General features: G+C 36.9%; 1 protein-coding gene across 1 annotated transcript; it reads left to right on the forward strand.

The window, feature by feature from the left end:
• Positions 1-1,028: 1,028 nt before the first annotated feature.
• On the forward strand, positions 1,029-16,397 carry LOC130965804 (E3 ubiquitin-protein ligase UPL1-like). The gene is made up of 15 exons (XM_057890561.1): positions 1,029-1,269; positions 2,779-2,874; positions 2,971-3,177; positions 3,409-11,385; positions 11,475-11,786; positions 11,894-12,095; positions 12,194-12,761; positions 12,917-14,048; positions 14,251-14,397; positions 14,656-14,736; positions 14,949-15,174; positions 15,259-15,398; positions 15,552-15,658; positions 15,757-15,926; positions 16,023-16,397. The coding sequence occupies exons 1-14, from the start codon at positions 1,237-1,239 to the stop codon at positions 15,857-15,859; spliced, it is 11,331 nt and encodes a 3,776-aa protein (XP_057746544.1). The 5' UTR covers positions 1,029-1,236; the 3' UTR covers positions 15,860-15,926; positions 16,023-16,397.
• Positions 16,398-21,854: the final 5,457 nt, after the last annotated feature.

The raw sequence follows: 21,854 nt of genomic DNA on the forward strand, positions 1-21,854 counted from the left end.
ATTAATTTTTGTTTTTCTTTTAAAAAAAAAAACATGAAGTATACGAACATACGTGTTATAATAAACCCACTTCAAGTTTTCAACGCATATATAACTTTTAAAAATAAAATGATTTTAATGTATAACCAAAATATACCATTTTATTATATAATTAAATATTATTATATAAATATCTTTTAAAGCAATAATTATTAAAATTTAATACTGCAACTAATAATACACTAATTCAGTTACTCAATATCTTATCAATATTATTATCCATACTTATTGTAAATTTATACATTTATACAACTTTTGAGAAAATTCTCTAAGAATTCAACTTTTATGATTTAAAAATTATATCTTTAACAAGATCTTAACTCTTAAGTTTATTTATTTTTAATTATTAGTGACAAGAGAATGTATCCAAAAGAAGCTTTATCATAAAAGAACTAAGATTGAGTTTGAGGAAATTTCTTCCACTTTTAAATTTTGATATTTTTTATTCTTCTAAATTATATAAAAAGAGTTGAATCAATCAAATAAAGTTTAGAAAATTACTAAATATTGTATGTATTTTTATGATAAAAAATATACATGTATAAATTAATTCCAACTTTTCATTTTAATATCAACATTTAATTTTTTAAACTTAATTACTATATTCTTATTTATATTTTATTTTGCGCTTAATTATTATGTTTGTTTTGATATAATATTAAAATTTAATCGAATATAAATGATTTGGATGTTTTAAATTTTAATTTTTTGTTAAAAGCAAATGTGATTTCTTATTAATTATTTTATAAATAAAATTAAAAAATATATAAAAAAATATTTAAAAATAAGAAATCACATCTTATCTATTTAAATAAAAATTTAAAATTTAGATGATTTAAAATTTAAGATTTAGTAATTAATTAATAATTAATTTGTTTGGTTCTCCAATAAATATAGGTGAAGATGGAATTGTAAACCACGCTATTTATATTTTTTCTTCTTCTTTTTCATATTTGTTTATTGAGCTTCTTTTTTCCCATTCTTCACTTGCACTTGGGTTTTTTTTCTCCTCAAATCCCTCTCTCCTTTCTTTCTCTCTCTACTTTCAACTCTCACTCCCAACAATCACTCCAATTCCCTCATTCCTCCCTTCAGGAATTGGGGTTTTTCCTCTGATTGATTGCACGATCAATTTCGATTGATCCACTCCCTCAATCTCAATCAATCTCTTGTTCTCTGTGCGATGTTCTGTCCGAGATGAAGCTCAAGAGAAAGCGGGCACTTGAAGTGGTAAGCGCCTTTTTTTTTTCTTTTTCCTTATTTTTGGGGATTTTTTTTAATTTTGTTTATTTTTTACTTTGATTCTATTATCTGATTGCGCCGGTATTTGATTTTCATTTTTCCCAAATTTATCATTTTTTTCTTATTAATTGAGTCTTTTTTTTTTCATTGGGGTTTATGATGTTCATTCTCTTTTTCTTTAGCTGATTTTGGGAGGTTTAAGCTGTTCTACAGTGTGGTTTTTGGTGGCTAATAAAGTTTGTGTCTTTTCTGTTCCCCGTTAATTTGCTTTAGTGATTCCTGTTTCTTGATTGAGGTTCTGATGTTTGCTTTTGGGGCTTGGAATATTTAGATGTTTTTTGCATGGATTTTACATTTTTCTAAGCTCCATTCATAACAAAATTGTTGAAATTCTTGTTGGAATCTGGATGACTCTTCCGTGCACGATATACATGATCTATTTTCTGAAGAGTTAACGTGCAAGGCTTTTTGATTATTTGGTCGTTTTGTTGATTAAATTTTATCTGAAGAGTTTTTTAGCTCAATGGACCCTGCCATTGGCATTAAGTACTGGAAAAATAAGTCGATACTTTTTATATATTTACAATTTTATGGTGATCAATTGTTGTGATGATAGTTCGTTGGGCTTGACTTGCTAAGTGCTTCATAGGATGGAATATTTCTTCTTCTTGTTCTTCTTCCCCCCCCCCCCCCCCCCTTTTTTTTCTGCTGCAATGTAATCAACGTAGAAATGACACTTGAACGAGAGCATGTACATTTTATTCATAAATTCATTTGTCTTGGTGAAACAACCACACATGAAAGTTAGGGTTTGCTTTGCTTGTTGTATACTGTGTTCAAACAATTGATGGCTTCAACATCTGTCCACTTGTTTGTGTTGTTTTTCTTGTTTTCATATGGCGAAGAGCAATTAACTACATTTGTTGGCCTGATTTGCATCAATACTCAGTATTGCAATTCTTAATGCATTGCACTTACAAATATCCATATTTTAATGTTGATCAAAATATATTTAAGTATCTAACTTATAATGCTGAGTAAATTGAAGTGTGTAGGTGACACCTTCAAAGATGCATTATATATTGATATTAGGCTTCATGTTGTTGATGCATTTTATTATTTATTATTGTTGGAAATGTTGATGAAATCCATATTTATAATCAATGCAATTACCAGTGAATTCATGCTAATACTTTGAGAACAGGTTTGGTGTTTGAGCTATATGCTTTTTCCTGGTAATGCACTTAGCTTAAGCTGTCTCTTATTTCAAATCTTAAATGTGTTTATTGCTCTAGATGTAACCAACTTACAGTCCTCCATATGTAATTGTGTTCTTAATTTATTGCTCATTGTACTTCGTCATCTTTAAATTTGTGTATGAGTTCTGCAGAAGTTATGTTGATACACTGTTTCACTTCTCTAATATGAGAGATATGCACACATCATTTAACCAATGAAGATATAATAACTTTTCTTTTTTACTTTGACTTGTTGCAGCCTCCGAAAATTCGATCTTTCATTAATTCTGTTACTTCAGTCCCATTTGAGAAGATAGAAGAACCTTTAAAAGGCTTCATTTGGGAGTTTGATAAGGTGCCATTATGGCCTTCTCTTCTTATGTTACTAAATATGTATGTGTATATTTGCTTTGACGTGTATGATTCATTGGCATTTTTTTTCTCTGAACAGGGAGATTTTCATCACTGGGTTGAACTATTTAACCATTTTGATTCATTCTTTGAGAAGTACATAAAACCCAGGAAGGATCTACAGATTGATGATGAATTTTTGAACTCTGATCCTCCCTTCCCTAGGGAAGCTGTTCTTCAAATTCTTCGCGTCATTAGAATAATTTTGGATAATTGCACAAATAAGCACTTCTATAGTTCTTATGAGGTATGACATCTTCCTCGTACAATATATATATATCTTGGTTATATTCAGAGGAGAGCCAAGGCAGGCTTATCGCTTTTGAGTGTGTTTAGAGTTTGTTTAAATTTTTATGTTCTCTTTCTTGTGGTGATTTAGAATATTTTGTTGAAACTAATCATATAACCTGCTAGAGATATCTTACTATTTACTGTTTCATGTCCTACCACTAATATTATGGCTTATTTTAATTCGCAGCAACATCTTTCAGCGTTGCTTGCTTCTACTGACCCTGACGTGGTTGAGGCTAGCCTTGACACATTGGCTGCATTTTTGAAGAAAACAGTTGGAAAGTACTCAATAAGAGATGCTTCTTTTAATTCAAAATTGTATTCTCTTGCGCAAGGATGGGGTGGAAAAGAAGAGGGACTTGGATTAATTGCATCAGCAACTCCTAATGGCTGTGATCCTGATCCTACTACGTTGGAACTGGGTTGTACTCTTCATTTTGAGTTTTATGCAGTAAATGAATCAGAAAGAGACATCAAGGGAGCTGAAGCCTCTGCCCAAGGGTTGCAAATTATTCATTTATCTAACATCAACAAATGTGCGGAAAATGATCTGGAGCTTTTGCACAAGTTAGTTACAGAGTATAACGTACCTGCTAGTTTAAGATTTTCTTTATTGACAAGATTGCGGTTTGCTCGTGCTTTTGGTTCTTTGCCTTCAAGACAGCAACATACTTGCATTCGCCTGTATGCTTTTATAGTTCTGATTCAAGCATGTGCTGATGCTGATGACTTAGTCTCATTCTTCAATGCTGAGCCTGGATTTATCAATGAATTAGTATCATTGCTGAGCTATGAGGATGCAGTTTTGGAGAAAATTCGTATTTTATGTTTGCACTCATTAGCTGCTCTTTGCCAAGATCGTTCCCGCCAACCTTCAGTGTTGACTGCAGTTACATCTGGTGGGCACCGTGGCATTTTATCTAGCCTGATGCAAAAAGCCATCGATTCTGTTATTAGTGATACCCCACGATGGTCAGTTCATTTTGCAGAAGCTCTACTCTCTCTTATCACTGTGCTGGTTTCGTCATCATCAGGGTGCTCTGCCATGCGTGAAGCAGGATTTATTCCTACTCTACTACCTCTCCTGAAAGATACAAATCCGCAGCACTTGCATCTGGTTGAAAAAGCTGTGCGCATTTTAGAAGCATTTATGGATTACAGTAATCCAGCTGCTGCATTATTCAGAGACCTGGGTGGTTTAGATGACACCATCTCTCGCCTAAAGATTGAGGTCTCCGTTGTAGAAAATGGTGGAAAGCATCTTGATGAAACTTCTGTTTCTAGCGGAAGGAGTGCACAAATGGTTGAAGATTCTTCAACTGGGCAAGATGCTACACAACACTTGTGTTCTCAACCCTTAATTTCTTATCACCGTCGATTGCTGATGAAGGCCTTGTTGCGTGCTATATCTTTGGGAACGTATGCTCCTGGGAATACTGCCCGTATCTATGGATCTGAAGAGAATGTTCTGCCTCATTGTTTATCTATTATTTTCAGAAGAGCAAAAGATTTTGGTGGTGGAGTTTTCTCGCTTGCAGCAACTGTCATGAGTGACTTGATACAAAAGGACCCTACCTGTTTTCCGGTCTTGGATGCTGCTGGTCTTCCATCTGCCTTCTTGGATGCTATTATGGATGATGTTCTCAATTCTGCAGAAGCTATTACATGCATTCCCCAATGTTTGGATGCTTTATGCCTTAATAGTAATGGTCTCCAGGCTGTGAAAGATAGGAATTCATTGAGGTGTTTCGTGAAGGTGTTCACTTCTAGAATGTATTTGCGTGCTCTTACAGGTGACACACCTGCATCTTTGTCTAGTGGACTGGATGAATTAATGCGACATGCTTCTTCATTACGTGGACCGGGAGTGGACATGTTAATTGAGATTCTGGAAACCATCTCAAAAGTTGGTTCTGGAGCAGATTCCTCATCTTGTCCTGATCCTTCCACTTCAACCTCAGTTCCTATGGAAATGGATAGTGATGACAAGAATTTGTTATTGCCTGATAGTAAGGACTCAACCAAGGTGGAAAGGACAGAGCACTTTAGTGAGCCATCTCCTGATGCATCAATAACGAATATCGAGTCATTTCTTCCAGATTGTGTAAATAATGTTGCTCGCTTACTCGAGACAGTTCTTCAGAATGCTGATACATGTCGAATATTTGTTGAGAAAAAGGGGATTGAAGCTGTTCTCCAGTTATTTACCTTGCCTTTAATGCCTCCTTCTGTTTCTGTTGGGCAAAGCATATCTGTTGCCTTCAAGAACTTCTCCCCCCAGCATTATGTTTCTCTTGCTCGGGCTGTGTGCTCCTTCTTGAGAGAGCATTTGAAATCGACTAATGAACTTTTAGATTTGGTGGGAGGAACTCAGCTAGCTCTAGTTGAATCTGCAAAGCAGACAAAGGTGTTGAAATATCTTTCTAGCCTTGAAGGTGTCTTATCTCTTTCCGTATTTTTGTTGAAGGGAACAACTACAGTGGTCTCTGAGCTAAGCACTTCGGATGCTGATGTATTGACAGATATTGGGAAAACTTATAAAGAAATAATTTGGCAAATATCTTTGTGTAATGATTCCAAAGAAGATGAAAAGAAGAATACTGATCCAGAACCTGAGATATCACAGGTGGCTTCATCTGCTGCTGTTGAAAGAGAGAGTGATGATGATGCAAATATTCAGACGCTGAGATACACAAATCCAGTTTTTGCTAGGAATGGTTCACATTCCCTGTGGAGTGGAGATCGTGATTTTCTTTCTGTAGTTCGTTCTGGAGACAGTTTGCATCGTCGTAGTCGGCATGGGTTATCTCGTATACGGGCAGGAAGGACTGGTCGTCACTTAGAAGCTCTAAATATCGATTCTGAAGCATCTTCGAGTGCACTTGAGGCACCTTCATCCCAAGATCTTAAAAAGAAAAGCCCTGAGGTTCTTGTTTTGGAGATTCTTAATAAGCTGGCTTCCACTTTGCGCTCTTTCTTCACTGCTCTTGTAAAAGGATTCACTTCACCCAACCGGCGCAGAGCTGACTCAGGGTCGCTGACTTCAGCTTCAAAGACTCTTGGAGCAGTCCTAGCTAAGAATTTTCATGGGGCTCTTAGTTTTTCTGGGCACTCTACTTCTGCCGGACTTGAGACGTCACTTTCTGTAAAATGTAGATATCTTGGGAAGGTCGTGGATGATATGGCGGCACTAACATTTGACAGCAGGCGCCGGAGTTGTTATACTGCTATGGTAAACAATTTTTATGTCCATGAGACATTCAAAGAGTTACTCACAACATTCGAAGCTACTAGTCAGTTACTTTGGACACTTCCATGTCCTTTCCCATCATCAGATACTGACATGGAAAAGAAAGGGGAAGGAACTAAACTGTCCCATAACACATGGCTGCTTGATACATTACAAAGCTACTGCCGCTTGCTTGAGTATTTTGTAAACTCTTCTTTACTGTTATCCCCAACATCAGCATCTCAGGCAGAGCTTCTTGTTCTTCAGCCAGTTACTCAAAACCTGTCAATTGGGCTCTTTCCAGTTCCTAGAGACCCAGAAGCTTTTGTTAGAATGCTGCAATCTCAGGTTCTGGATGTGATCCTACCAGTGTGGAATCATCCCATGTTCTCCAATTGTAGTCCTGGATTTATTGCGTCTATTATTTCACTTGTTACCCATATATATTCTGGTGTTGGAGAAGTGAAGCGAAACCGTAGCAACATTATGGGAAGCACAAACCACCGGTTTATTCCCCCACCACCTGATGAGGCAACTATTGCCACTATTGTTGAGATGGGTTTTTCAAGAGCAAGGGCTGAGGAAGCACTAAGAAGAGTTGAAACAAATAGTGTTGAAATGGCCATGGAGTGGCTATTTAGTCATGCAGATGATCCTGTCCAGGAAGATGATGAACTTGCACGGGCACTTGCCCTTTCCCTTGGAAGTAGTTCTGAAACTGCTAAAGTTGACAGTGCAGAGAAGACTACAGATGTGCTAACTGAAGAGGGGTGTGTAAAGAAACCACCAGTTGATGATATACTTGCTGCATCAATGAAGTTGTTTCAGAGTAGTGATTCAGTGGCATTTCAGTTGACAGATTTACTTGTAACACTTTGCAGTCAGAACAAAGGCGAAGACCGTCCAAAAGTAATATCTTATCTTCTGCAGCAGCTAAAAATTTGTCCATTGGACTTCTCCAAGGATAACTGTGCATTGAGTGTGTTAGCACATATTATAGCATTGCTTCTTTTTGAGGATGGAAATACAAGGGAAATTGCAGCTGAGAATGGCATTATATCTACCATCATAAATATCTTGTCAAACTTCAACAGCACACACTTGGCAGGGAAAGAGATACTGGCCCCGAAGTGCATCAGTGCTTTATTGCTTATATTAGAACAGATGCTGCAATCGAGACCAAAAACTGAAAACACTGAAGGAACCAAAACTGGCTCCCTGCCTGATTCATCTGGTGACCATGGTTCTCTGCAAATTTCCGGTACAGCTGGGCAGAAGGATAATAACATTAATGTGAATGAGAAAGAACCTGGCATGGATTTGGAGAATATACTGGGAAAATCTACTGGCTTTGCATCTATTGATGAGAGTCACAAGTTGCTGGATATAGCATGTGACTTGATAAAACTGCATGTACCTGCTGTGGTTATGCAGGCTGTTTTACAGTTATGTGCTCGGTTAACCAAAACACATGCTTTAGCTTTACAGTTCCTTGAAAATGGAGGCCTGGCTGCACTTTTCAACCTTCCAAAGAATTGCTTTTTTCCGGGGTATGATGCTGTTGTATCTGCTATAGTACGTCACCTCCTTGAAGATCCACAAACATTGCAAACAGCTATGGAATTGGAGATACGTCAAACGCTTAGTGGAAATCGTCATTCGGGGCGTGTTTCTCCTCGATCATTTTTGACATCATTGGCACCTGTTATCTCTAGGGATCCCGTGGTTTTCATGAAAGCTGCAGCTGCAGTTTGTCAGTTAGAGACATCAGCAGGGAGGGCAGTAGTTGTATTATCAAAAGAAAAAGAAAAGGAAAAATCAAAAGCATCAGGTGTGGAGGTTGGTTTATCTTCAAATGAATGTGTCCGAATTCCTGAAAGCAAGTCTCAAGATGGATCTGGTAAATGTTTGAAGAGCCACAAAAAGGTTCCTGTTAATCTCACTCAAGTAATTGATCAGCTTCTTGAGATTGTGCTTAAGTACCCGCCCTTGAAAGGACAGGAAGAATCTGAGTGTGGTTCAACTCTCATGGATATAGATGAACCTACCTTGAAGGTGAAGGGTAAATCAAAGGTTGAAGAGACAGGGATGCTAGAATCTGATTCTGAAAAATCTACAGGACTGGTGAAGGTGACTTTTGTGCTTAAGTTATTGAGTGACATTCTTTTAATGTATGGACATGCAGTTGGTGTTATACTGAGACGTGATACTGAAATGTGTCAATTTCGTGGATCCAATCAGCCAGCTGGACATTGTGGTATTATCCATCATGTTTTGCACCGTTTGTTACCCCTCTCTGTTGAAAAGTCTGCAGGACCTGATGATTGGAGAGGTAAATTGTCTGAAAAAGCTTCATGGTTCCTGGTAGTCCTGTGTGGGCGGTCTGGTGAAGGGCGCAAGCGAGTAACAAATGAACTTGTTAAAGAGCTGACATCTTTCTCAAATCTGGAAAGCAATTCAATGAAAAGCACCTTATTGCCTGATAAAAGGCTTTTTACTTTAGTTGATCTTGTATATTCTATTTTGTCCAAAAATTCATCATCCGGTAGCCTACCTGGTTCTGGATATTCACCTGAAATCGCAAAAAGCATGATAGATGGTGGGATCATTCAGTGTCTAACTAGCATCCTGCAAGTGGTTGATTTAGATCATCCTGAAGCACCAAAAATTGTGAATCTTATACTGAAAGGTTTAGAAGGCCTTACTCGGGCTGCTAATGCTAGTGAACAAATCTTTAAATCTGATGAGAATGAGAAGAGAAGATCTACTAGTCTAAATGACAGACCTGATGATCAAGTAACAGCTCCCTCTGCTCCTGTAGCAGGGACACATGATCAGAATGTGAGCAATCAAGAAGCACTGAGAGATGGAATGGATAATGCACAACATCATAATGAAACTTCTCAAGGTGATGATCATGCTGAGGATAATACAAATCATACCGAGGAACAAGATATGAGAAGAGAAGAAGAGGAGACAATGGCTCAAAACCCATCAATGGATCTTGGAATGGAATTTATGCGTGAAGAGATGGGTGAGGGCGGTGTCTTGCACAATCCGGAACAAATTGAGATGACTTTTCATGTCGAGAATAGGGCAGATGATGATATGGGTGATGAAGATGATGATATGGGAGATGAGGGCGACGATGATGAGGATGATGATGAGGGAGAGGATGAAGATGAGGACATAGCTGAAGATGGTGGGGGCATGATGTCCTTGGCGGATACTGATGTTGAGGATCATGATGATACTGGCTTGGGAGATGAATACAATGATGAGATGATTGATGAAGATGATGATGATTTTCATGAGAATCGTGTAATAGAAGTGAGGTGGAGGGAAGCTCTTGATGGGTTGGATCACTTGCAGATACTTGGGCAACCTGGAACAACAGGTGGCCTTATAGATGTGACTGCTGAACCTTTCGAAGGGGTCAATGTGGATGATCTGTTCCGGCTTCAAGGTTTTGAAAGGCGCCGGCAGACAGGTAGGTCTTCCTTTGAGAGATCTGCTTCTGAAGTTAATGGTTTTCAACATCCTTTGCTTGTAAGGCCACCACCATCTGGGGATGTTCTCTCAATGTGGTCATCAGGTGGAAACTCTGCTTCCAGGGATTCCGAAACTTTGTCATCTGGCAACCTTGATGTGGCCCACTTCTACATGTTTGATGCACCTATTCTTCCATATGATCATGTGCCAAGTAGTCTCTTTGGAGATCGTCTGGGTGGTGCAGCACCTCCTCCCCTGACTGATTATTCTGTGGGTATGGGCTCATTGCACCTTCCTGGAAGAAGAGTCCTAGGTAATGGTAGGTGGACTGATGATGGTCAGCCACAAGGAGGTGCTCAAGCAGCTGCCATTGCTCAAGCAGTGGAGGAACAATTCTTAGCTCAATTGAGCAATGCAGCTCCAACAAGCAGTCCTGTTGAACGACAGTTACAGAATTCTGGAGAGCAAGAGAAGCAATCTGACACTCTTCAGTCACATGATGGTCCAATTTTGGGTGCAGGGACTGGTTCTACTTGTCAGCGGATTGAAGGTCAGGAACAAGAGAATGTTAATGGAACCACTGTTCAGCAAGACAACGTTGCAGTTGGCAGTATTCCTTTTGTGGAAGAGATAAATGCAGACTCTGGTATTCGAGATATCAGTGAAAACCTGCAAGAAAATGAGCCTATGTCAGTGCAGCCACTTTCACTGAACATCATGCCAACTGATGTTGAGTGCGCAGAAGCTGGAGGAAGTGTCACTGCTGGTGAGTGTGCAACCACAGATCGAGCTTTTGTTGACTCATCTATAAATTGTAATGCTGATGTACAGTGCGAAAGGGGTGCTGACATACCTGCTATGGACAATAATGTGCCAGATGTGCCCATGGGCTGCAATGGGTCATCTGTTGATGGGAATCCTGCTAATATTGATCTAGTGGGTTCTGATTTGGAGACACCTAATCCAGGTAATTGTCATCTATCATCAATTGATGCTAGTGATGATGTTAATATGGATGGTGTTGATGCTGAGGGAAATCAACCAGAGCAGCCAACTGTTTCTGAACAGGGGGGCGATCAACCTTTATCAACGCAAAACCCAGAGGTTGCCCCTAATGCCACCCAGGCAGATCAAACTAGTGCCAATAATGAAGCTTCTGGTGCTAATACGATTGATCCTACCTTTTTGGAGGCTCTTCCTGAAGATCTTCGAGCAGAGGTTCTTGCTTCACAGCAAGCTCAATCTGTACAACCCCCAGCTTATGCACCACCTTCTGCTGATGATATTGATCCCGAGTTTCTAGCTGCTCTTCCTCCTGATATTCAAGCAGAAGTTTTGGCCCAACAAAGAGCTCAGAGAGTTGCCCAACAGGCTGAAGGACAGCCAGTTGATATGGATAATGCATCTATAATTGCCACTTTTCCTGCTGATTTGCGTGAAGAGGTTGAAGTCTTAATTCTTTCTGTTTTCAGCTTAAATGAGTTTCTATTCTCTATTATGAATTATAATGCTTGTATTTTGCTGTATACTAGGTTCTTTTAACTTCTTCCGAAGCAGTTTTGTCAGCACTGCCATCTCCATTGCTTGCTGAAGCTCAAATATTACGGGATCGAGCAATGAGCCATTATCAAGCTCGCAGCCTTTTTGGGGGCAGTCACAGGCTTAACAATCGGAGAAATGGGCTTGGATTTGACCGGAGGCCTGTGATGGATAGGGGTGTTGGAGTTACTATAGGGAGGAGATCTGCTCTCACAGATAACTTGAAGGTGAAGGAGATTGAAGGTGAGCCATTACTTGATGCAAATGCTTTGAAAGCTCTGATCCGACTTCTGCGATTGGCACAGGTAACTTCATTTCTTTTATATACGTCCTTTATTTAAAAATAAAACAAGAAATTCTAATGTACAGTTTTTATGGTGACTTGCTAATATATTTGTGCCAATTTTGCCAGCCCCTTGGAAAAGGTCTTCTGCAGAGGCTCTTGTTAAACTTATGTGCACATAGCATTACAAGGGTGACTCTTATTTATCTTTTGCTGGATATGATTAAGCCTGAAGCTGAAGGGTCTGTATGTAGACCGGCAACATCAAATTCCCAGAGACTTTATGGTTGTCACTCAAATACAGTTTATGGCCGATCTCAATTGTTGGATGGTAATGTTTACACCTAGGGAGGGATAGGAACTTCATGTGTTAATCTCAATAATATTGTCTACTGTGCACTGATCACACTCATTATGCCTTCATTGCAGGTCTTCCTCCTCTTGTGTTCCGCCGAATTCTTGAGATTCTGACTTATTTGGCTACCAATCATTCTGCTGTTGCAAAGATGTTGTTTCACTTTGACCCATCAGTTATTCCAAATTCTTCAAGTATGGCTTCGATGAATGAGAAAGGGAAGGAGAAGGTTATCGAAGGAGAGCCATCGCCAAAGCCATCTGGAGCTCAGGCTGTAGACGTTCCGCTAATCCTCTTTTTGAAGCTGTTAAATCGACCTCTGTTTTTACGCAGCGCTGCACATCTTGAGCAGGTCATGGGTCTGATTCAAGTTGTAGTTGATACTGCAGCATCAAAATTAGAAAGTCAATCCGTCTCTGAAAAAGGAATGGTAAACACCCAAACTTTGCCAGTCAATGAAGCCGTGGATAATATCGAGAAGGATCCTTCCTCAGTTGATTCAGACTCTAATAAACAAGATAAGAAAGATGATACAAATCCATCTCATTCTCATGGGAGGAAAAATGTTGACATGTACAATATCTTCTCGCAATTGCCACAAGCTGATTTACGGAATTTGTGCAGCCTTCTTGGTCGTGAAGGGTACTGTTCTCAACCTTAAAAACTTGTTTTCTTTTTGTTTGGATTCTTCATTTGTGTGGCTTCCATCGATTATCTTCATAATTCTTGTCTGCAAGTTTGCATTCCTTAGTAATATTCTACCTGTTTCTGGTTTTGACGTATATATATTTTTCTAGGCTTTCGGATAAAATGTATATGCTTGCTGGTGAGGTGCTGAAGAAGTTGGCCTGCATTGTTCCTTCCCATCGAAACTTCTTCACTGTAGAGCTTTCGGAGTCGGCTCATGCCTTGACAGGTTCAGCTGTCAGTGAGCTTGTTACCTTGCAGAAAACAAATATGCTCGGCTTGAGTGCTGGCTCCATGGCTGGTGCTGCCATTCTACGTGTGCTGCAAGCTCTGAGTTCACTCATTTCATATAATGGTACTGGTGATATAGAAACCGAGAATGATGCAGATCGGCATGAAGATCTAGCAACTATTTGGAACTTGAATAGTGCACTTGAGCCATTGTGGCAGGAACTTAGTAATTGTATTAGTGCAGCTGAGATGCAACTTGGTCAGAGCTCCCTCTCCCCTACAATGTCAAATATAAGTGTTGCTGATAATCTCCAAGGTTCCTCTACTTCACCACCTCTTCCTCCTGGAACACAGAGACTCTTGCCTTTCATCGAAGCTTTCTTTGTTTTGTGTGAAAAGCTACAAGCTAATGAAGCCATCATGCAGCAAGACCATGACAATGCTACTGCTAGGGAAGTCAAAGAGTCTACTGGTTCTTCTTCTTCAATGAGTGTAAAATTTGGTGGAGATTCACAACGAAGGCTTGATGGTACTGTTACATTTACAAGGTTTGCCGAGAAGCATCGTCGACTTGCAAATGCTTTCGTTAGGCAGAATCCTGGATTGTTGGAGAAATCACTTTCCATGATGCTCAAGGTACCAAGGCTTATTGACTTTGATAATAAGCGAGCCTATTTCCGCTCAAGAATCAGGCAACAACATGACCAACACCTGTCTGGGCCACTGCGTATAAGCGTAAGAAGAGCTTACATTTTGGAGGACTCGTATAATCAGTTAAGGATGCGTCCTACTCAAGATCTCAAGGGGAGATTAAATGTGCAATTTCAAGGTGAAGAGGGTATTGATGCTGGTGGTCTCACTAGAGAATGGTATCAGTTACTGTCAAGGGTCATATTTGACAAGAATGCTTTGCTTTTTACAACGGTGGGCAACAATGCAACTTTCCAGCCAAACCCTAACTCTGTGTATCAGACTGAACATCTCTCGTACTTCAAGTTTGTTGGCCGAGTGGTAAATTGATGATATTTATATTTTGTTCCTTTTTTTTTTTGAGAGGGGAAAAAAAGGAAGAAGGAAAGGGGGGGGGGGGGGGGGGGGTTGGAATTGATCTCAGAATGATTCCCTCGCTTCTTTGAATCCCTTATTGTACTGGCCTTCATTTGGCTTGTGTTATTGTGTGGTTCTTTGACAGTTGTTATGATATTAAATGCAGGTGGGAAAGGCTTTGTTTGATGGTCAACTGTTGGATGTTTATTTTACCCGATCTTTCTATAAGCATATACTGGGTGTCAAGGTGACATACCATGATATTGAAGCAGTTGATCCTGATTACTACAAGAATTTGAAATGGGTGTTGGAGGTGAGTGTTGATCGACAATCTTCACTCTCTTTTGTCCTTGTTCTCTTTAGAGGCTTAGACACCACGTAAAATATAAAGGTCATGGAACAGTGAATCATGAATTATCTACTGGATAATAATCTTTTACGGCCCCATGTTTTTTTGTAGCCTTGTGGATGACACTACTTGCTCCCTTCTATTTATAATATCATTTCGTTTGCGTGGCTTTGTTTTTTACATGAATCACTCAGTTGTTCTACCCTTGTATGCAAATAACAGAATGATGTGAACGATGTTCTTGACCTGACATTTAGCATGGATGCTGATGAGGAGAAGCACATACTTTATGAGAAGAACGAGGTAAATGAACATTTTATTTTTGTCCATGATATTTTCTTTTTGTGCATAAGGGCTGGAAAATTTCACTTGTTCTTTAGAGTCTTGTCAAAGCTTTAAGCATCTTTTATATTATTGATTTTTTGGGTGATATTCATATTTATTTATCCCATGGTAGATTCTGATGTGCTCATTGTTGATTGATTGGTTTGTTTCCTCTCAATATTGTGAAACAGGTCACTGACTATGAGCTTAAACCTGGAGGAAGGAACATAAAGGTCACAGAAGAGACAAAGCACGAGTATGTAGACCTTGTTGCTGATCATATTCTGACAAATGCAATCCGTCCACAAATAAATTCTTTTCTAGAAGGTTTTACTGAACTAGTACCGAGAGAGCTTATATCCATCTTTAATGACAAAGAGCTTGAGCTGCTCATCAGTGGTCTTCCAGAAATTGATTGTGAGTTGCCTTTCATCATTGGTTAAATTATGTAGTGTGCTTTGATATCCTTCTAAGCATTAATAAGCATCAATTTCTTTTCAGTGGAAGACTTGAAGGCCAATACAGAATATACTGGCTATACTGTGGCGTCAAATGTCGTTCAATGGTTTTGGGAGGTGGTCAAAACTTTTAACAAGGAAGACATGGCAAGATTTCTGCAATTTGTGACTGGAACATCAAAGGTGATTTACTGTGAACATTGTTAATTTTCAAATTTTCATACTCTACTCTTGTTTTGTTTGTAAAAGTATGGTGTAAATGGTTGTGCTGTTGTAGTTGTGTGTTTTGTTTTTTGTTGGCATAGACTTATAGTTTGTAATCTTGTTGGTAATCAGGTTCCTTTGGAAGGTTTTAAGGCCTTGCAAGGCATCTCTGGTCCTCAGAGGTTTCAGATTCACAAGGCATATGGAGCTCCGGATCGATTGCCGTCGGCTCATACATGGTGAGTTTTGTATGCAGATTTCTTTTTCGTATGCTATACAAATCAGATGGCCACCCCATCCTAATTTCTTTTTACCTTTTCCCAATTACTTTATTCAGCTTCAATCAACTAGACCTTCCTGAGTATACCTCTAAAGAACAGCTTCAAGAACGGTTGTTACTAGCCATTCATGAGGCCAGTGAAGGCTTTGGTTTTGGTTGACTTCTATCCTTCTCCCATATCTTTGCACAGCAGTTCTACCATTATGTCTTCAACCTGTCATGTGGAGGTATTGTTGTCATTTCTTTGAAAATTTTGAATTTTTTTTTTAAATTTTTCTCCCTCTTAAAAATGAGTCAGTTACGAAGAGTTCCCTGTTTTTCAGATGATGATGAATGTGACTCGGCTGGGCAGTTATTTATTTTTGTTGAGGACAGGCAGCATCGAATGAGGAAATTTATGATGCTGTGTTCAATTTATTTTGGTGCTCCCTCAGTAGAAATGGCTAGAATATTTAGTCTTCTCTTTTTCAATCTCTGTATAATTCTGCCCGGGGTTAGTTTTGGGATCTTAAAATATTGTTATTGGATGATGGCCTTCACAATGTACCAATCTTTTGTAGTAAGCTCCAATCGCTTTTTTGTATGTGGCCAAACAGCCTTTCGGTAGTTCTATAGTTCTTTCCTTTAATAAGATTTGAGGATGTACATATTCTGGAACTGGATTACATTATAAAAATCTGGATTACATGATCGATATATTCTCAAGTATGAGTTTTAAATCGTTAAAGGAAAGCATGCTAGAATTATTATTTGAAAATGAAAATTATGTCGTTGAATTGGGGATTACTGCATCCACTAGTAAATTAAGAGCAATGCTACATGGATAGAATATTATTTTTAGTCAGTTAATAATAATTTATATTTATATTTACAGAAATTTTATAAAAAAATATAATTTATTTTTATGTTTATTAAAATTTGTATATATAAATTAGGGTAGATCATTGAGTTTTTAATTTGTGGATTTTTAATTTTCTCGAAAATGAAAAATACAAAATAATTCTTGACCTTTTAAAATGTCGTATAAATGAGTCGTTATGTTCAATTTGTTTCGCAATACGTTACGGATTCAGGTTACACGACGCTTATGTGACATAGCAATGAGTACGTGTCTCTAGTATGATATGAACGGGACTGTGACGTAGCAATGAGTACGTGTCTCTAGTATGGTGTGAATGGGACTGACATGGTCAAGTGCAAAAAGGTTATATGACATTGTGGTCCTTAGACCCTAAGACGATGTCGTTTCGAAAAAATGTTTTGGAATGGTTCTTATGACTTATGAGATATGCCAATGCTGCCTATATCAGTTACAAACAATTACAAGAAGTCCTAGCACTACTAACTTTTTTCTTCCAAAAAATACAATGTTTCGTCTTCGTGTTGTTGTCGTTGCTGTTCCATGAAGCAGTTCCATATTGAAGCTTTGTGGTTATACCTGCGTCTGCCGTGGAGAGTGGTAAGTACATTGATGTTCAAATTTGTTCTGCTTATTCCCATTATTTGTTATCAATGTTGTAGGATGGGATTGATATAGACTGTATGATTATTATAGGTGATTAGTTGTGGGGTTAGTCATTTGTCATATATTGTTTAGAGAGATTTTGGAGATTTTGATAATAAGGGTTGGTTTTGTGTTGTGTTATGGATTGAAAAATTTTGCATATGGTTGATGTATTCGGTGTTCCCGTGTTCTATCATGGGGTAACTTTTCAAGGGCACCACCTACTGGTGAGTTAGTCTATCTGTATGGTCAAGTTGAGAAGTTTCTTCCGATGGACTTGGATTTTGTCAATTTTGGAGATCTAGTCACGATGTTCAAAGGATTGAGATATCAATCGTATAAGGAGGTTTACTGGTATGATCCAAAAAGCAAAGATATGGAGTCAGGGTTGCATGTACTGAGGGGAGATGCAGGGATCAACCAAATACGACAGGCTAAGTTGAGGAACAAAGATACTGAAGAGTTTTACATTTTTTTGACCATCTTATTGACCAACCTGAGATTGCAGATAATGATTGTGAGAAAAATGATGAGGTTGAGGAAGAAGTTGATCCAAATGACTTAGAGAAGTTGGATGACTCCTCTACTGACGATGATAGCGATGACAGTGAGAAAGATGAGCTGTATAAACCACCACCAACTGGTTATGAAAGTGGGAGTGAGAGTGGTAAAGATGATGAGGGCAGAAGGGTTAGAGCTGCCAAAGGGAAGAGGAAACAAGTGTCTCCATCGTCGAGGAAATGGGTTGATTCCAAGGAGAATCCAAAAAAACAAGCAACACATGAGTTTAAAAGGTAGAAATTTAAAGTAAGAAAGGTGAGCTCAGCTGGTGAAGGTTCCTCAAGGTCTACTGAGCCTGTTAAACAGCCCAGTACAAATAGGTCAGGAAGACAGCCTAATAGATCTAGGCCTGCTAGGGAGCTCAGTATGAAGCCAGCCATTACAGAGTATGTCAGTGATGTAGACATAGATCATGAGGACATTGTGTTTGAGTACGAGTTTGAAAAGCTGCATACCCCCTGTCTCATCAGAGGATGAAGGGAACAAACCACACTGGTCTGAGTTTGATGAACAGTATGGCTTTAGAAAAAGTAGATTTGAGCTAGGCACAAAATTTGCTACAATAGAGAGGTTCAAGAAGGTTGTGAAGGATTCATTATTGCTGAGGGGAGAAAGTCGGTCTGGATTAAAAATGATAAGGAAAGGGTTAGAGTTAGCTGCAAGGGTGAGGATTGTTCCTGAATTACTCATCTCTCATACAATAAACAGCTGCGGTGTTTCCAAGTGAAAATTTATAGGAGTGAACATACATACCTAAGAAAGATAAAAACAAATAGATTTAGATAGATTTTCACCAAATAAATTAGATGTACATATGTGTATTTTTGTATTTTATTACTCTATCTTTTTATTACTTTCTTACTAATTTGATAAAAACAAATAGATCCAAATCAATTTAACATAATAGTAGAAGTGGTGCTCTCCAACACTAAACGAAGCGGTTGTGAAGTTGATGCATTTGAAATTTGCCAGGGGAGCACAATAAATTTGATAAGGTTCGCCAAGAAATATGATGAATTTGTGATTTTTTCATTAAAATAATTTTTTAATTTTATTCTAAAAAGATATATAAATAAATAATTTATAACTTTGTTGGAGATTTATGTTGCTGCAAAAATTTAGATAGAGCATCTCGCATTAGGGAGAAAAAAAAACAAGAAAAAAATAAGAATAAGCATGTATAATGTGAAACATAATATTATTAAGAGAGAAATTCTTATGTAACATATTTTACTCACTTCTTTAAGTTTTGAAATTTTAAGACATAGTATAATAAACTGTCTATTGAATTTTTTTTTCCATCGTCAACTTCAAAAGAATATGTGAAACAAGTAATATCAGAAAAGAAAAGAAAAGAAAGTGAGACTTATTTTATCACTTGTGCTATATATATATAATAATGAGAGATATCACATATCAATGCTCTTAGTTTAAAAACATAAAGAGTTAGTTGACTAGACAAAATTAAAGTAAGGAAAATGCGTTGAACTCTTAAATTTTTTCATAATATTTATATAAAAAATATTACGTATAAGAAGTTTGTGTTAATCAAATACTTTTTATTGATTTTAAAATAAAATAAACTTTTACATGTTTTTTTTTCCTATTAATCTGACATTGGAGAAATCAAGTTTAAATGAATAAATAAAACAAATCTTGAAACGAAGAAAAAAAAAAAAACATGTATTTTCAAGTTATCCTGATTGATTTCGGTCATTTAGCAGGGCTGCACATAAATCGGATAATATCCGCATATTTGCGGTAATTATCCGCATCCGATTCGAATTTTGTGGATATTATCCGATCTACAGAGCCATCGGATCGGATCGGATTCGATCCGCACTATGGTAGGATCGGATTGCGGATTTGGCAGTGATATCTGCGGATCTGATATGCAAATCCGCATATCCGCATATCACATATAAATAACATAGTTTAAGAAAATAAACTCTAATATGATATAAATTTTAGTGTGTTGTTTTATAAATTTTATGATATCTTATTTTTTATGTTTTATGTTGTACTTCGACTTAGAATAATTAAACTTAAATCTTATGTTATTATTTTTTTTGTTATTCAAGAGAACTTTTATTGATAATATTTTAGAATTAAATATACTTAAACAGGTGAAAAATTATTTTTTTTGTAAAAACAGCCAAATAGAATTTGAAAACATTTTTTTTTAATTATGCGGATATACCCGATATCCAATCTGCAAACTTGCGGATCGAATCGGATCGGATCCAGCCTAAAAAATTGTGGATACCATATCCGATCCGATCCGATGAGTGCAGTACAGATCGGATAGAATTTTTGACTATATCCGATTCGATCCGTGTGCAGCCTTATCATTTAGAATATCCTCTAAAATTAGGAGATCAATCATATAAAAATAATAAAAATATAATTTTTTAATTATTTATTTGGTCACAGTATAAAAATATATTCTAAAAATATAGATTAATAATAAAAATACAAACTAACATAAAAAGTGAACGCATAAACTAAAACTAAGTGTGTTTAAACTTCATAATATGAAATTACATTTGTATTATATATATATATATATATATATATATATATATATATAATCAAACCAAAAATTAAAACATTTAAAAAATTTAGATGTACTCTTTATAATCTAAACGCTAAACCAAATATACCCAATATTAATTCAATGCGTCTGTGTCTCCTTTTATGGGAATGGTGCGTAACAAATTATGTAAAACAAATCCTTGTTTATATTGCCCATCAAAGATAAAACCATAAACTATATACAAAACAAGCAACATACAACAAAATAGAAATTGTTCGAGCTTCTATTACACTTATTATCTGACGTGTTTTTAACTTTTTGTTTTTATGTAAATCAACATTCTTCTTTAGCCTCCTCGTTCAATTACCTTTTTGGATTACAACCCTTTACTCTCACTCTAATGGTCTAAATTCTAGAAATTATGTTTAACACTAAAAATTTTGTTTCTCAAAAATGAAAAATCTCTCTGCTCCCAAGTTTCTAAAAAAAAAAGTGAGATTTTTTTTTATCATTTGTGCTATAAAAGGCTAATATTTATAGGTTCTTGTTCTAGTATACCGACTACTTTATATGTATTAATAGGATTAAGGAAAGAATAAAAATTATCACATAAATTATATTTTTCAATTAGCATTTTTCTTTTGAAAAATATTATATCAATACGTAATTATATATGTAGATTAAAATATTTTTATAAATAATTATGAAACAGATATATTCTTATAATTATTTTTTGTAACATATTTTTGTAATAATTTTTATTAAAGAATAAAAGACAAATAGGTTTCTGACTTTTTAAAACGAAGACATTTTTGTCTCTCAAGATTGAAAAACACATTTCGATCCCTCACGTTTTAAAACGCGTGACAATTAGATTCCTCTGTCGAGTTGGACTTCAAAACGGCAACGGAACATGCTAACCTGGAAGGGTAGTGTTAAATATCCGTTTTAGACTTTTAGTTGCTGATCTGAATGGAGAACAAAATTTTAATAGACAAATTAGTCTTTGATATCTAACATCTTGCCTCTGCCATGTGAGTTTCTGCTCAATGACCCTCCTACTCTCCTCATTTTGATTATTCTAAAACTTATTCATAGCTTGCTTCTATTGATTCAAAACCTCCATTTCATTATACAAATTCTTAGTGTTACTAACATACCTATCCATCTTCCTCACCATACTTTTCATATGCTTAACCAAGAACCTTAATTCATTGACATCTATGACCACACTCATAATGTCACCATACACATGCTCAAATTCCTGCAATGCAGGAACAGAACACATCTTCCCTAACCATATTTTTGTAAGACTATATATATAAACACTAGCACTAAAATAAAGGCCTAAATTTGAGAATTTTAAACTAATTCTAATCCTAACACATACAGTAATACCTGCAAGACTTTTTCGAGAGAAGCAACAACCTTATACGTGTATGTATCATCTGTGCAATACCATAAAAAATTGTATTTCAAGAATTAAGTCACTATTTTCTGGGAGCACAAATATTGGAGATCATTCGATATATCAAAAGCATCATCCAGATGCTT

This window comes from Arachis stenosperma, chromosome 3 (genome assembly GCF_014773155.1).
Source record: "Arachis stenosperma cultivar V10309 chromosome 3, arast.V10309.gnm1.PFL2, whole genome shotgun sequence".
NCBI classification, from domain to species: domain Eukaryota; kingdom Viridiplantae; phylum Streptophyta; class Magnoliopsida; order Fabales; family Fabaceae; genus Arachis; species Arachis stenosperma.